General features: G+C 47.8%; 1 protein-coding gene across 1 annotated transcript in view; it reads left to right on the top strand.

Moving 5' to 3' along the window:
- The window catches only part of ME3 (malic enzyme 3), a 117,850-nt gene extending 104,205 nt beyond the window's left edge, over positions 1 to 13,645 (top strand). Inside the window, exons 8-14 of the mRNA XM_058825039.1 lie at positions 7,660 to 7,757; positions 8,950 to 9,063; positions 9,729 to 9,834; positions 10,413 to 10,555; positions 11,870 to 12,043; positions 12,483 to 12,581; positions 13,396 to 13,645. Coding sequence (XP_058681022.1) covers positions 7,660 to 7,757; positions 8,950 to 9,063; positions 9,729 to 9,834; positions 10,413 to 10,555; positions 11,870 to 12,043; positions 12,483 to 12,581; positions 13,396 to 13,557 — 896 coding nt within the window. The 3' untranslated portion in view covers positions 13,558 to 13,645. The remainder of the gene's footprint in view (positions 1 to 7,659; positions 7,758 to 8,949; positions 9,064 to 9,728; positions 9,835 to 10,412; positions 10,556 to 11,869; positions 12,044 to 12,482; positions 12,582 to 13,395) is intronic.
- Positions 13,646 to 14,074: the final 429 nt, after the last annotated feature.

Here is a 14,074-nt window from a genome sequence, read left to right as displayed (position 1 = left end):
GTCCCTAATATCTAATTGGAATTTTGTAACATGCAATTTGTGTTCATTGCCCCTCATCATTTTTTTGTACAGCTCTGAGAAGAATCTGGCCTCTTTACAAACACTCCAACCAGTGCTTGTAAACAGAAATTAGATATCCTCTTAGTCTTCTCCAGCCCTTTCAAACCCAAGCTCCTCAGTCCTTTTTGTAAACCCTGGTCATATTGGTGTCCCTCCTCTGGACTTGCTCCAGTTTGTCATTGTGCTGAAAGCCCCAAATGGGATGTGCTTGTCTAGGGATGACCTTAAAAGTACTGAAATAGAAAAAATTATCACTTTTTTTGACCTACTGTTGACACAGTCTAGCAGCCTGTTGGCCTTCTGTGTCACAAGGGCTTATTGCTGGCTCATCTTCCACTTGCTGTCCATCATGATCCCAAAGTTTTCTTCTGCAAAGCTTTAGGACTTAGCATTTGCCTTTGCTGACCCTCACGAGGTTTCCCTGAGCCCATTTCTCCAGCCTGCTGAGATCCCTGAATGACTGTCATACCACCACTGTGTCATTCACTATTCCCAGCTTGTAATCATCCATGAACTTTATGGACGTGCACTCTGTTTTATAATCCAGATTGTTATGAGAACTTAAATAGCATTGGCCTCTTTGTACCAGACCACAAACGTTTGAGCCTACCAGCCCAGCCACTTTTTCACCCACTTTTTCAGTCTGTACCTCTCCAGTTTGGCTACAAGGATGTTTTGGGAGATTATGTCAAAGGCCTCATGCAGATCAAGGAAAACATCCAGAGTTCTATTTCCATGATGAGAACTTCAGGCATGCAAAATTACAGCATCTCCATGGACTTCTGCCTATTTAGCAGGGATTGTTCAAGAGACAAAGTCCATGAGACCTGATGAGATGCATCTAAGAATTCATCTTAGATATGTGGCCAACAGCATTACAAAGTCACTCTTTGAAAGGTTATGGTAATTGAGGAGATCCTAATTCCTGAATAAAAGACAAATGTCACACCTATCTCCAGGAAAGGCAAAAAGAAAGATCCAAGGAATTTTAGCCCAGCTAGCCTAACCACAGTGTCTGGGATGACAAAGCAAGTCTTCTGGAAGCACACCTAGGAACATGAAGGTGAATGAGAGCAGTATGGCTCTCCCAAGGCAAATCATACCTGACCAACTTAGCTGCCTCTTGAGGTGTTTGCTCAGTACTGAACAGCAGAAGTAGTTCTGCAAGTTTAGACAGAATTCCAGAAAAAATGAATAAATCTTTAATGTGTTATTTAATTAATTGTGCTGGATCATGTCATTCAAAAGTTTTTCACACATACAGGCAGGGCAAAGAGAACAGTGCACAAAAGCAGATAGCCTGTAATCTGAAGTAGCCTGCGGGCAATGCTCAGGGTCCCCCCTTTCACAGAACACCTCTGAGTCTTTTCCATGTCATTACAGCAACGATTCCCCTTGGTTGTAGGATGTGTGACTGCTGATGATCCTCAAAATATCTCTTGACCCACCAGCCACCTTTTCTCATTATCCTAGCAGATAACCTTTCCATAACCTTCCCAAGACACTTCAGGAAGCAGTGCCTGGCCTGAAGCAACAGTGCTCCAGATCTCAGCTGAGGCTGGGAACAGGCTGACTCCAGTGTCACAAATCTGAGCAGTTTCAAACACTTGGGCAAGCTGGAAATCAATCATGTGCAAAGGAGGCCTGTTTCACAGGCACGTTTCCATGTGCTGTGAGAAGCAGGCAAAGTGAGAGTTCTTGGCTCAGCAGTAACTAATTTCAGCAGATTAAAATGGTACAGTATCTTACTTTGTTGTTTCAGCTGGCGTGGCAAATGCATGGGTAATTATCACAGGAAGCTAAGGAGGGGGAAGCACAATAGGAAGGGAGTGCGGGACGGGACCGTACTGTGGAACAAAGCAGGCAATGTCTTGCCAGGCAGCTCCTGAGCAGCACGCTTTCCCTGGGGATTTACCCAGCCTGGAGATAGATGTGGAGGTGTTCTCAGTCCTCCAGAGGTGCACTATTAACAGTCCCTCTGGACCTGCTGTGCTCCACAGCAGAAGAGGCTGTAAGGGCCAGCTCCTGGGTTTGTGTTGTATTCACACACTGACTGCTTCACAAGGCAGGTCAGGACAGTGTGGACTGCAGGCTGTAAACGGGCCTCAGTTTCTTGGGCTTATCCGTGCAGCACTCTAAAGATCAGGCCCTCATCTTCCATCACTTTTGGGAATTGTGGCATTTGTTTCCCTTTCTTTTCCTGCTTTTCTTGTTGGCTGTGTATCTCATTCACTGGATGCCACTGCCAAGTCCTCCTCTGCAGTGAAGAACAGCACAGGTCCCCTCTGTGTTAAGCTGTCTGTCATCTTTTAAGTCCAGGCTAAGGAGGCAAAAGGGACGGAAGAAAGGGCTGTGCTCTGACCTGGTTCAGCTTGTTGGTGTGCAGCAGTGCCCAGTGCTGTGATGGGGATGGGGATGCATTCTTGCAGAGTGCAGGCAGCTGCCTGACAGCCTCTGGCCATGTGGGTGCACGAGGAGGCTCAGCCTGCGTGGGCATAGCAGGTGCAGGCTGGCACCCTATGGGCAGGAGGGAGGGCACTGCTGCCATGGTCAGAACCCATCATTAAGGGTATGCACAGTACGGTTCAAGCGCTTTACAGTGGAAAGATTAAAAGCAGGAACCTAGAGATGGCCTCATTAGGCTTCTCCATCGTCAGACAGCTCTTCTCCATGCCACCAGCAATTCTGGGTCACCCTTCAGAGAGCAAGTTCCATCCCTGTCCATCAATGCTTTGCATTTTACTGCTCTTCTTGTTGACTAACTTTTCTATGTTTATTTTCTATTTCTATGTTTATTTTCTTAATGTCTTACAGAGGCCCTCTGGGGAAGGGTAACACCAGCCCACAGCCATGGAGGGGAAGACCTTGAGCTGCAAACACTGTGGCAGTTTTCTGTTCCAGCTTTGTTGTGTTTGACTTTTGAGTACGCATTTAGAGTGGATCTGGACAAGCTCCACTCTGCTTTCCAGTAATGGGTGGAACTGCTGCAGGGAGTTAATGGGAACCAGAATTTGGAAAAGCCCTAGGCTTCCTCCTTATCCATAAATTTAGATATATTTCCTTGGCTGCCCTTTGCTGGAGCTGTTAAACTAGAGTTTGCTGTTCCCCGGGCCCTCATATTGGCATGGTTTTGACAGGGCGAAATGTAAGCAGGCAGGTCAAGAGTGAAAAATAAAAGCTCAGGTTGAATTTGGTCATCTTTTCCACCAGTGTACTGTGGAGAAGGAGGAATCACTCATACAGGTGTTGTGTGAAGAAACCGGCGGTGGTGTGGCTGCACGTTCCCATTGCTGCTGCTATTGGAAGGACTCAGCATGGTGGTGATGCTCAGCTCAGTCAGGCCTCCAGGACAGGTGACAGGGCAGTGCCAGCCATCAGCATGAGAGGACTCCTGCCCCCAAGCACCCCCATGGTCCATGCTTTCCCCCATGTTCCCTGCTTAGCCACTGGCTAGGCACAGCCTTGTCCTCAGCACTGGGCAGCGCTTTCCCCGGAGACTCGTGCAGTGCTTCCTGTCACTCCAGTGCAGAGCTGCTCCCCCCTCTGCCCCCTCTCCCCTCTCTGAGGAAGGGTCAGGTCCCCGGGAATGGGGTCCTCTCTGCTGCAGCCTTTCCCATGCGATGCTGGGGAGCAGATCCTTTCTTAGCTTATGCTCCAGTGTATCTCCACTGACACCTACTGGGGCTTGTTCTCACTTGCAGTAGTACAAGTGGAACATCAACCCCACAGGGTTTTTCCTTAATATTTTACAATATTCTGAATGTGCCTGAGTGTCAGAAATTGATTCCTGCAGCGATGGCCATGTTTCTGACTGTGCTTTAGTTCTAAATGTACTGGTTCTCTCGCTGTGGACTTCCCAGAGAGGTCCCGAGGTCTGCCTGCTATTTTGTGATACCAAGTTTAACACTCACTTTAAGTCTTGGATAGATAGGACGGTTTGCAAGAACTTTCTTCTCTCTGTATCCCTCCATATCTCACCTCAGATACAGACCAGCCAAGCTGGCTCTTGCTAATTACTTAGGAAGGAGTTATCTGCAATAGCAGCACTCATTCTCTTTGGAAAACAGATAGACCAACGTGTTAAAGGATGGCTGGTTTTTTCTTGCCATGCTGAGGAGTTCCTTGCCCCAGCCTGACTTTGTGATTCTTTTAGAACTAAAGCATGATGATTAGCCAGTTCTTTACATGAACCAGCTGTGAACCCTTCTCCACAGAGATACTCCGTTGTTCTGTGCTCAGAAACTGTAATTATCAAATAAATATATTGAGCTAAGGCCAAGGTACAGTAACTTTATTACTTGAGTAATGGGGGTGAGATGCAGTTTGGGAGACTGGAGGGATTAGAAACACATTGGAACAAGAGAGGAGGATTAGGAGTGGCAGAGCTGAACAGAGCCCTGCTGTTAGTCAAAGCTGCAGTGCAAGTGCAAGGGATGAGTAATGGCACACCCAGTCCCACAGGTCTCTGCTCTGCAGACTGAGTCTGCCCCCTTTCTTTCCATACACACCACTTGTCAAATTCCTGCTAGTGACACCTTTTAAAAGTACCTCAAGTACCTCCCTCTGTTGAAATCTCTCAAGAGCATTTTACCACTTAAATGGGTTTGCAAATACCAGCATTTGTCCCATCAGACTTCTTGACAATTGCAGGGTATAAAGCAGTTCTGCCTGGGTCAGGACCAAGAGAAACAAGATATTTCTCCAGTTACATTTCAGTCTTTTCAATACTTTCCAGGCATCTATCACTGCTAATGCTATGACCTGACACTTACACCACCACACTGTAATGGTTTCACTTCTGGTTTTTTGACTTTCATCAGTTCCCCTCTCCTGCCCACACAGGGATTTGGGGATTCCTGTGCAAAGTAAGCCTTGGAGGTAGTGTGTGAACATGCGTGAGTGTACACACAGATGTTCATACTCTACTGCATGTCACAAGCTTGGCATTGCTGACAGCTGGGGACCCTGGTCTCTTCCCATTTCTTTGCAGCTCAGACTTACAGAGCGGAATCTCTTCCTGCACAGATTAGATGTCTGCAGCAGAAGTGCCTACATGTATTTCAGTTACCTTGTCTCTCTAAAAAACATGTGGTGGTAGTGGCTCTTCTAGGGTTTATTTTGTTTGACCCAGTTCAGGTGGCTGCTTTAGCATAAGCAGGATCATACATGTTTGTTCAGAGTCCCATCCTCAGCATCTGTCATGGCAAGCCAAGCAGTTCTGCTGATTACAGACTCACCCTAACACAGAGAATGAGCATGGACTGGTTATGTGACACCCATAAAACACAAAATCTAAAAACAAGGCAATTATCCAGTGTTCTTTTAAATTTCCTGGACGTTCATTATCTTCCTCTGTAATTTTCCCAGTCCAGTGGAATTTCACCAGGCAAATACACTACTCTAAAGAGAGCATTAAAAGGCAGAGATGTAGTGCAGGAGGAGCAAGAGGAAATCCTTTGTGCACTTCCTTCAGTTGTGTGACATGTTAATATTGAAGCAACAAGGTGTTCAGTGGCTGGTTCCCTCCCTATCAACTCCCTTTTAAACTGACTGAGCTCAGATGATCTGGGTCTGGAAATGTAATGGTAAAAGCTTTTCTGAGCTGATGAAGAGAATTCATCCATGTCTCAAGTGATTCATTGCAAAAAAGACGCATACAAAGTTAACAACCATCAGTCTAGTCTGTTTTGTGTTTAAGGCATGAATGCTTGCAGTGCCCTCATGAAGTCATGGATGCCTCATCCCTGGAAGTGTTCAAGGACAGGTTGGATGGAGCTTGGAACAACCTGATCTAGTGGAAGATGTCCCTGCTTGTGTCAGAGGAGTTGGAACTAGATGGTTTTTGAGGTCCCTTCCAACCCAAACTACTCTGTGCTTCTATGAAGTGATGCTGCCATTCTGTACCACTGTGCCAGTGTGGGCACCACGTCTGTTGCAGAAGTGTGGCTGCTGTCTCTGCTAAACCAGAATCACTCTTAAGAGAGGATGATTATTAGCTTTTGGAGAGCAAAATTCATCTGAGTTGCAATCACAAAATGTTTCACATTGTACTGACAAATCTTTCTGGTCTGGCCTATAAAGATTTCCTTTATATAGGTTTTCCTGTATATAGGTTCCCTAAACAAGGTAAGTTGTGTCAATAAAAGTACTACTTTGACAGAGTACTTGTGCTTCCACTATATTTCCTGCTTGCTAGGAAATTATAAGAGTGTGAATATTTCCCCAGTTATATACCAGCAGATTCCTAGCTTGTCTGTGGCTTTTGCACCAAAGAAAAGGAGCAGGTAAAGCTGAATTTGTTTTGTGGGTCCTTCAGAGAGGGAGCAGCTCCATCTGCTGGTGTCACTGCTCGTGCTCATGTCTGCTCAGGAGCTGCTGGTTCCTGATGCCTTGCAGCACCCCAGGCCCTAAGGACCCTGCAGGGAACCTCAGTGAAGCACTGGCTACTTAAAACCCTGAACCACTGGCTGATTACATGGGCAGCAAAATAGGAAATTCTGGAAATTTGCTGAAATCAGGTGTATTAGACTAAAAGTGGTCACTGCCTGCCCCAGCCATGACCACCCCCACAAGACTCATTACTTGTTACTATCAAGTCTCCCTGATTCCTCACAAAGCTTCTAAAGATGAGAATGGAGAGACCACCACTAGAGCTGGGAACAGATTAAAACTCTAGGGAAAAGCTGGGAATAGATCAGGGCATGTCCAAACTGATATTCTTTCAAATGTTAAGGAAGAATATTAGTCGACTTTATGATCCTTAAGGGTCCTTCCAACTTTCCATATTCTGTTATCAAACTTCTACCTTCACTCCCAGGTCCCCTTTAATGTTGCATCGTGCTTGCCCAGATGAGCTGAGATACTGCCAGTGCCTGAATCCTTATTGGTTTGTGCCTTATTTATTTCCACCATATTTTTTCACCTGGGACAGGACATTAGATGAATGTTGCATGGATTTGTGTGAGCTATGTGGGGTAAAGGCAGGTTATTCAGTCTGGACATTTGCCCCCCTTAATGCATGGCAAGCTGTAGATATCACAGTGGCTGTAACAGCAGGACTCTGCTCCATTTACTGCATTGTTCCTCACTAATCTGAGACCAAATCCTGTTCTCAACGATTTCTTAATGTTTAGCAGCAGGATGTGATGGCTGGGAGTCAGGGTACCAGGGTGTTAGAGAGGTAAAAAAATGGTGATGCTGGGCTGTGAAGGTAAACAGGAGAAGAGGATGGTAATTCCATAATCACAGAGGATTTTTTGGCAAGGGGACCCAAGTTGAAACCACTGCTCTGCTACAGGGATCTCATGTGACCATAGGGAAGTCAGGTGCATCTTAAACCCTTGCAAGTTAGGTATTAACTTCCTCTGACATTCTAGGATTTGGTGTCCCTTTGACTCTACATGGAGGAAAATTTGTGTTCTCCAGCCTTGCAGGAAAATTTGAATGTCAATATTATATTTCAGCATAGGGAAGGCACTCTGATCCTTCAGTGACAGAATTTAAGAGAATGATTCCTACCACAAGGTTTCTGACAGTACCTCTGCAGGGCAGACAGTGCATTTGCCAGGATGTCCATCTCATGGTGTTTCTCTCTTTCAGGCACAGCATCTGTTGCAGTCGCTGGCCTCATTGCAGCCTTAAGGATCACAAAGAACAAGCTCTCTGACCATAAGTTTGTTTTCCAGGGAGCTGGAGAGGTAGGAATGTTCCTGAGCTTATACCTTAATATGCTCCATCTTCAAATTTAGAGAGAGAAAAGTCGCCTTTGAAACTTCCTGCAAGGCTTGGCTTCATGAGGCTGAAGCACAGAAGCAGGTTCCTTGTCACTGGGCAGGACTGGGCTCTACAGGTGGATTTTGCTGCTGTGTGGAAGTTACCAACAATCTGTCAGAGATTTTTTGGCCCACGACTCCTGTGGGCCAGACTCTATGGATACTCTGTGGCTGCCCATGTGTCAGTGGGGCTTTAGGTACCTTTAGGTTCCTTATGAGGCAGGCATATGAAGGAGGCTGGTTTGAGTTCTCAGGGTTGATGTCTAGGGTAAACCAGAATTTCTTTAGCAGCAGAATCCAAAAGACTCAGACTCAAAGAACTGTAAGAACTCAACCTTTCTATCTGGAGCCAGTCATAGTGCTCCATGGCAGAAGCCAGGTCGCCTGTATGGCACCTTGCTCAAAGAGAGGAAGAAGAACCCTCCAAAGCCTGGTCCATGGACTAAAGGTGTTTAGTCCATGGACCTGTCTCAGCTCTCACCCACCTGTGAGACTTTGCGAAGGTCTGTTATTACTTGTCTATCCCTCACTGAGACAAAGATTGCTTTCTGTCTCTCCACCCCTGCTGCCAGATATGTCTGTGCTGGTCACCATCTCTGTGGTACCAAGTCCCTCCTGCCTTGTTAGTCCCCATCTGGGAAGAAGGGGCATGGCTAGAGGACCACAAACACACAGAATATCCAGGGCTGCTTTCCCAGGCAGGAATGGGAGAAGACTTTCCTCATGGCCGTATTTCAGATGCAGCACTCCCACTTGGATTTGAGGTCCTCCGTACTGGCATTGCCACCAGCATTTTTAAGTGTCTGCCTCTCTTCCTCCCCTGCAGCAGCTGGTTTAAATTATGGAGACACCCTTGCTTGTCAAGGTACCACCTCTGCTTCTTCAGCCTCACCTGCAACATGCTCTGCTGAATGATTGTGAGGGTTTTGATTTATGGCAGCACCTACAAAGCTAAAATCAGCCCCATGCCTTGGCACTGTACAACAGAAAGTCTCCCTGCTTTGTGCAGTGCTGGGGGATGATCCAACCCCAGCACTGCACTGATCCACCTCTCATTCAAAATCTTCCCCCAAAAGATGACAATATCCCAATGAAGTGTTTATATACTGTGTTCCAGGCTGCAATGGGCATAGGTCATCTCATCCTCATGGCCATGGAAAAGGAAGGAGTTTCACGAGAAGATGCCCTCAAAAAAATTTGGATGGTGGACTCCAAGGGACTGATTGTGAAGGTGAATTTGTCTCCAGAGCTGAGCTCCACTCACCTGCCATCCATTGCCAGCTAGAGAGGCCAGAGCAGGCAGATACCTTGGTCCCCTGCTCAGCCCTGAAGTGAAGGTTACAGCTGTATTGGTGTCAGCATTGCTGACACTCCTGCTTTCAGAGGAGGTCTCATGCTGACAAGTGTTCCAGCAGCACTGGCTGCCCTAAAGGCAATGCTTCAGGCTGGGTCTCTAAAGTGGAAGGATAGCCTGCTGGCCATGGCCTCAAGCAGTGCTGGAAGTCTTGCACATCATATGGGGCATTATCAGAGAAAAATTCTGCCCTGCTTGGTGACCCAGCCTAGTCCAGCTCCATTCTGCACTCCCTGTGTCCCCAGGGCCTCTGCCCTTGTCCCTCCTCAGACTGGAGGAGACTTGTGCTTTATGTACAAGTGAACAGCAGCCAGGTCCTTCCTCCACACACTCAATGTGCTTCGGTGGGTGAGAGGAGCAGAGGCCAGCCCAGTGTGACATTACACCAACTGCTCAGTGCCTGACTGGCTGATGCTGAGGTCCTGCTATGAGGAATCTGCTTTAGATAGAGGGCTGAGAGACAAAATATCTGAAGATGAGTTATTATGTTATGTGTCCATCATTTGCCAACAGACCAAAGTTTGATTCCTTTTTCCTCACAGGGCAGGAGCCACCTGAACCACGAGAAAGAAATGTTTGCCCAGGACCACCCCAACGTGGACTCACTGGAAGAGGTTGTGCAGAAAGTGAAGCCTACAGCAGTTATAGGTGGAGTTCATTTAATACGACCTTTTCATGTCAATTCAGTTCTTAAGAAAGTTTTCTGTCTTTCCTCCAGAGTCTCCGTTTGTTCTCCTAGTCAAAACAAAGTGAGCTTTTTTTCACCCCCATTTTGTCAGTTGAGTTCTCCATATCCTTTTTGTGTTAACTATGGGGCACAGGCTTCCTCACTTTTGGAGCTGTAAGAATTCTTTCAGACAGGGCTGAAGAGGGAGGTGCTGGGGGAGGCAGGATCTGGGGCTGTCAAGCAACAAACTTGGCCCTGTCAGGCTGGGCAGGATGAGGATGACAACAGGCACCTCAGGAAGCTCTTCGGGAGTCAGAGCGCTGCAGTCAGGCTGGCCAAAACCCTGGGGCCCACTCTGCCTGGAGGAGCAGAGGGCTTTATTTTGAGACAGGCTTTAATTCTCACTGTCAAATGAGAAAGTAACATTGCCTGTTACTGCACATCCAGAGATGAAGCTGTTTCCCTGCCACAGTTCATTCACCAGTCCCAGAGGGAGCAGCGCGATGCTCTGAAGTCGCACGGTGGGAAGGCACCACTCATTCTGCTGTTGCTGTTCCAGGTGTGGCCGCTGTTGCAGGCGCTTTCACCGAGAAGCTGCTGAAGGACATGGCAGCCTTCAATGAGAGACCCATCGTGTTCGCCCTGAGCAACCCCACCAGCAAAGCAGAGTGCACAGCGGAGCAGTGCTACCGCATCACCCAGGTACTGCCTCACCCTGTACCTCATCCTGGTACCGCCTCACCTGGTACTGCCTCACCCAGGTACCGCCTCACCTGGTACCTCACCCTGATACCGCCTCACCCTGGTACCGCCTCACCCTGGTATAACCTCACCCAGGTACCACCTCACCCTGGTACTGCCTCACCCTGGTACTACCTCACCCTGGTACTGCCTCACCATGGTACTTCACCTAGTACTGCCTTACCCTGGTACCGCCTCACCATGGTACTTCACCTCACCCTGGTACTGCCTTACCCTGGTACCACCTCACCCTGGTACTGCCTCACCCTGGTACCACCTCACCCTGGTACCACCTCACCCTGGTACCACCTCACCCTGGTACTGCCTTACCCTGGTACCACCTCACCCTGGTACCACCTCACCCTGGTACTGCCTCACCATGGTACCTCACCCTGGTACCGCGGCTCGGCACGGGGAGCTCGGGGTCTGGCTGGACCCAGGACACTACAGTGGGGCATACTGGCAAACAAGTGACAGCCTGTATAAATTGAAATAAGAGACAGTTGAGCTAGGTGTAAAAGAGACTTTGATGCTGTGAGGAGGGTCAGGAGGTGGAGCAGGGGGCAGGGCCAAGGTTGCTCATGCAGTCTCTGTCCTTGCAAGTTTTCCAAGAGCAGACTGGGGAAAGCCCTGAGCAGCCTGGTCTGGTTTCACAGCTGACCTTGCTATGAGCAAGAATTTGGGTCCCAACCAGCCTGAATTACTTTGTGACCCTCTAAAGAAAGTGCTGGCCTCTTCCACCCACATGTCTGAGATGTCCCATCCTCTCCTGTTTCTGTCCCCTGTGTTACCCCAACCTAGTTGTTTATATAACTATTTCATCACCCAACTTAGACCCAATGTCACTGAAGAATTACAGTCATGTGGATTGACTTGGCTTGAGAGAGGAGCCCTTGTCTCACTCTTGTCTCACGCTTTCCTTTGCTTTCCCCACCACCTACCTACGGCCAGAGCAATCACACAGCCCCAGACCTTTATCCCACGAGTCTCTTCATACTCCATAGAAGGTTGATAGAGAGGTAGAAAGACCTCAGCAAGATCAGAGCACTTGCAGTACAAACACATGTTCAGCCTTTTCCAGAGGCCCTGATCCTGCCTCTGGGTGCGTGGGTCCTCCCAAAGTGTCAGCTGGAGGTGGCTGTGGTGGAGATGCCTCTGCTGACTGAGTTTTGGCAACTTTGTCACCAGTGTCCCCTGAGCACAGGTCATGATGAGCAGCAGAAATCTAAGACTTCTCTTCTGAACCTGAATGCTTTTTTCTCTCTCTTTGATCAGGGCCGGGGGATATTTGCAAGTGGGAGTCCATTCCCAAAGGTCACGCTGCCCAATGGACAGACCTTCTTCCCTGGCCAAGGAAACAACGCCTACGTCTTCCCCGGAGTGGCTCTGGGAGTCATTGCCAGCGGGGTCCGGCACATCTCCGATGAAATCTTCCTCATCACAGCAGAGGTTTCCAAGTGACATTTCACTGATACTGTAGAAAAGATGATAAGAGGCACATGTACCTACTTCAGGTGTTTTAAAGAACCTGGCCCAGGACAATGTGTGGAGGGGAAATGGCTCAGCCTCAGCAAAAAGCTGCAGCCTTCTCCTGGCTCAGGAAAGCTCATGCTTCCATTACACCTGCAGAGGTGCAGGAGCCAAGACAGGGCTCTCCTTCTCCACACCTGCTGCCCTAACACGGCACTGCCCCACTCTGCACACAGAGTGGAGTCTGAAGTCTGTGATGAAACATGTACACATGTGTGTTTGAACAGGTCATGAGTTCCCACTCAGGACTAGTCCCAGCCCTGATGCTGCTGAGGTTTCAGCCACATACCATGTAATGTGAGGAAATGTGGTGTTTGCTTGAGACCATCCCTAAAAGCTACCATCCTCTTCTTTCTAGACTATTGCTGCTGAGGTGACAGAGCAGCATCTTGCAGAAGGAAGACTCTATCCCCCCTTGGACAACATCAGAGAAGTGTCTCTCAAAATTGCTGTAAAAGTGAGTATTTCCTTTCTTATTTCCACTTTTCATGGTAGGAAGGGAAGGAATTGCCCTGGCATCATTTTTGGTTGTGTTTTTTTAATTCAATTCATTCTATAGTCTAAAACAGTCATTCTCAGGAATTCTGGCCATAATTGCTGCCTTGATTTCTTCCATCATTAAAACCCAGATGTGAAAAATACATTCTGATTCTGGGTGCCTCACAGCTCACAAAGCTCTGCTTTATTGCTTGAAGCTGTGAGTCTTCAGCACTTCAAAAAATGAGGTTTAGAGTCAAATTCAAGCATGACTCAAATTGCCAAAAGATTTTAGGTTCCAATTTGCTATTTTGGAACCTTTCCTCATATGTTTGGTAAGGACCTCAGTACATAACTACTATTCCAGATCTGGACTTGTCTAATTATGGGTTTGGTGCTCTGTATACATCAGATCTGTGATTCAGAGACACCCACTGAGAATTTCCTTGGCCTGCTCAGAGCTCCTGATAGATGCAGAGCATGGCTGAAGAGCTTACAGGTGTGAGCAGAGCTGGCCAAAGGGCTGCTCTCCTCCTTCACCTGCACACCCCAACCATTCTGCCAGGGCAGGCAGTGCTTTTCTTACCAGCCACTGCTTGCAGGCAGCTTACATTCCTTCACCCAACTGCCTGAGGGTGAAGTGCAGCTGACTCACAAAGAGAAAAAAGCAAAAAACTGCACAATTCTGAGAGGAGGAAAGAGAGAAAACACAGACAGGGCCAAACTGCAGTTGGTTTCAGCTTCATAACGTGCCAGCATTGTTTCAGCAGCTCATTTTGTTTATCTTTTTGCAGATTGTTGACTGGGCCTACAAGCACGGCCTTGCTTCTTTGTACCCTGAGCCAGCAGACAAGGAAACCTTTGTGAGACAGCTCATGTACAGCTCTGACTACGATTCTTTTGTTTTTGATGAATACAGGTGGCCCCCCACAGCCATGGAAACACAATATATATAATGTTTGTGAGAATTGTTCTCTCATTTCTGCCATCAGTTCCTGTGGCCCATGTCATTGCTGATATAATCCAGGCTTGCAGAATGATAAAAGTAAATTAATCCAAGTTGTTTTTTACTTTCCACTGATTTTTGTTTGGGGGAGCATATCAGTAGGGAATAAAATGGAGTCCAGGGTGGGCAGCGGGTACTCCAAGGAGAGAGACAGCCTGGCTGCAGCCCATCCCAGTCAGTCAGCACTGCTGATTGCTGATTGTTTAACATGCTGCCTGCTCTCAGCTGCCTTGGGACAAGCTACCTGGGCCACCTCAGAAGCACAGAATCCCATTTCTACTGGGAGCGCCCTTAGGAAGCTCAAATGCACGTGGCCATCCCTCTCACATGAGAGCCACACTTTGCCTGTGGCTCTCTGGATGTAATGGGAAGCGTGTGCATTGCCCTGGGAGAGTTGCACACTTGGGAAGCACTGCTCTTTTCTGCTTCTGAACTCCCTGATGCTGGGGAGTCTCAACCAACCCAAA

The sequence above is a fragment of the Ammospiza caudacuta genome, chromosome 2, assembly GCF_027887145.1.
Source record: "Ammospiza caudacuta isolate bAmmCau1 chromosome 2, bAmmCau1.pri, whole genome shotgun sequence".
NCBI lineage: Eukaryota > Metazoa > Chordata > Aves > Passeriformes > Passerellidae > Ammospiza > Ammospiza caudacuta.
The sequence above is the reverse complement of the archived record's forward strand: the minus strand, read 5'-3'. Positions and strand labels throughout refer to the sequence as shown.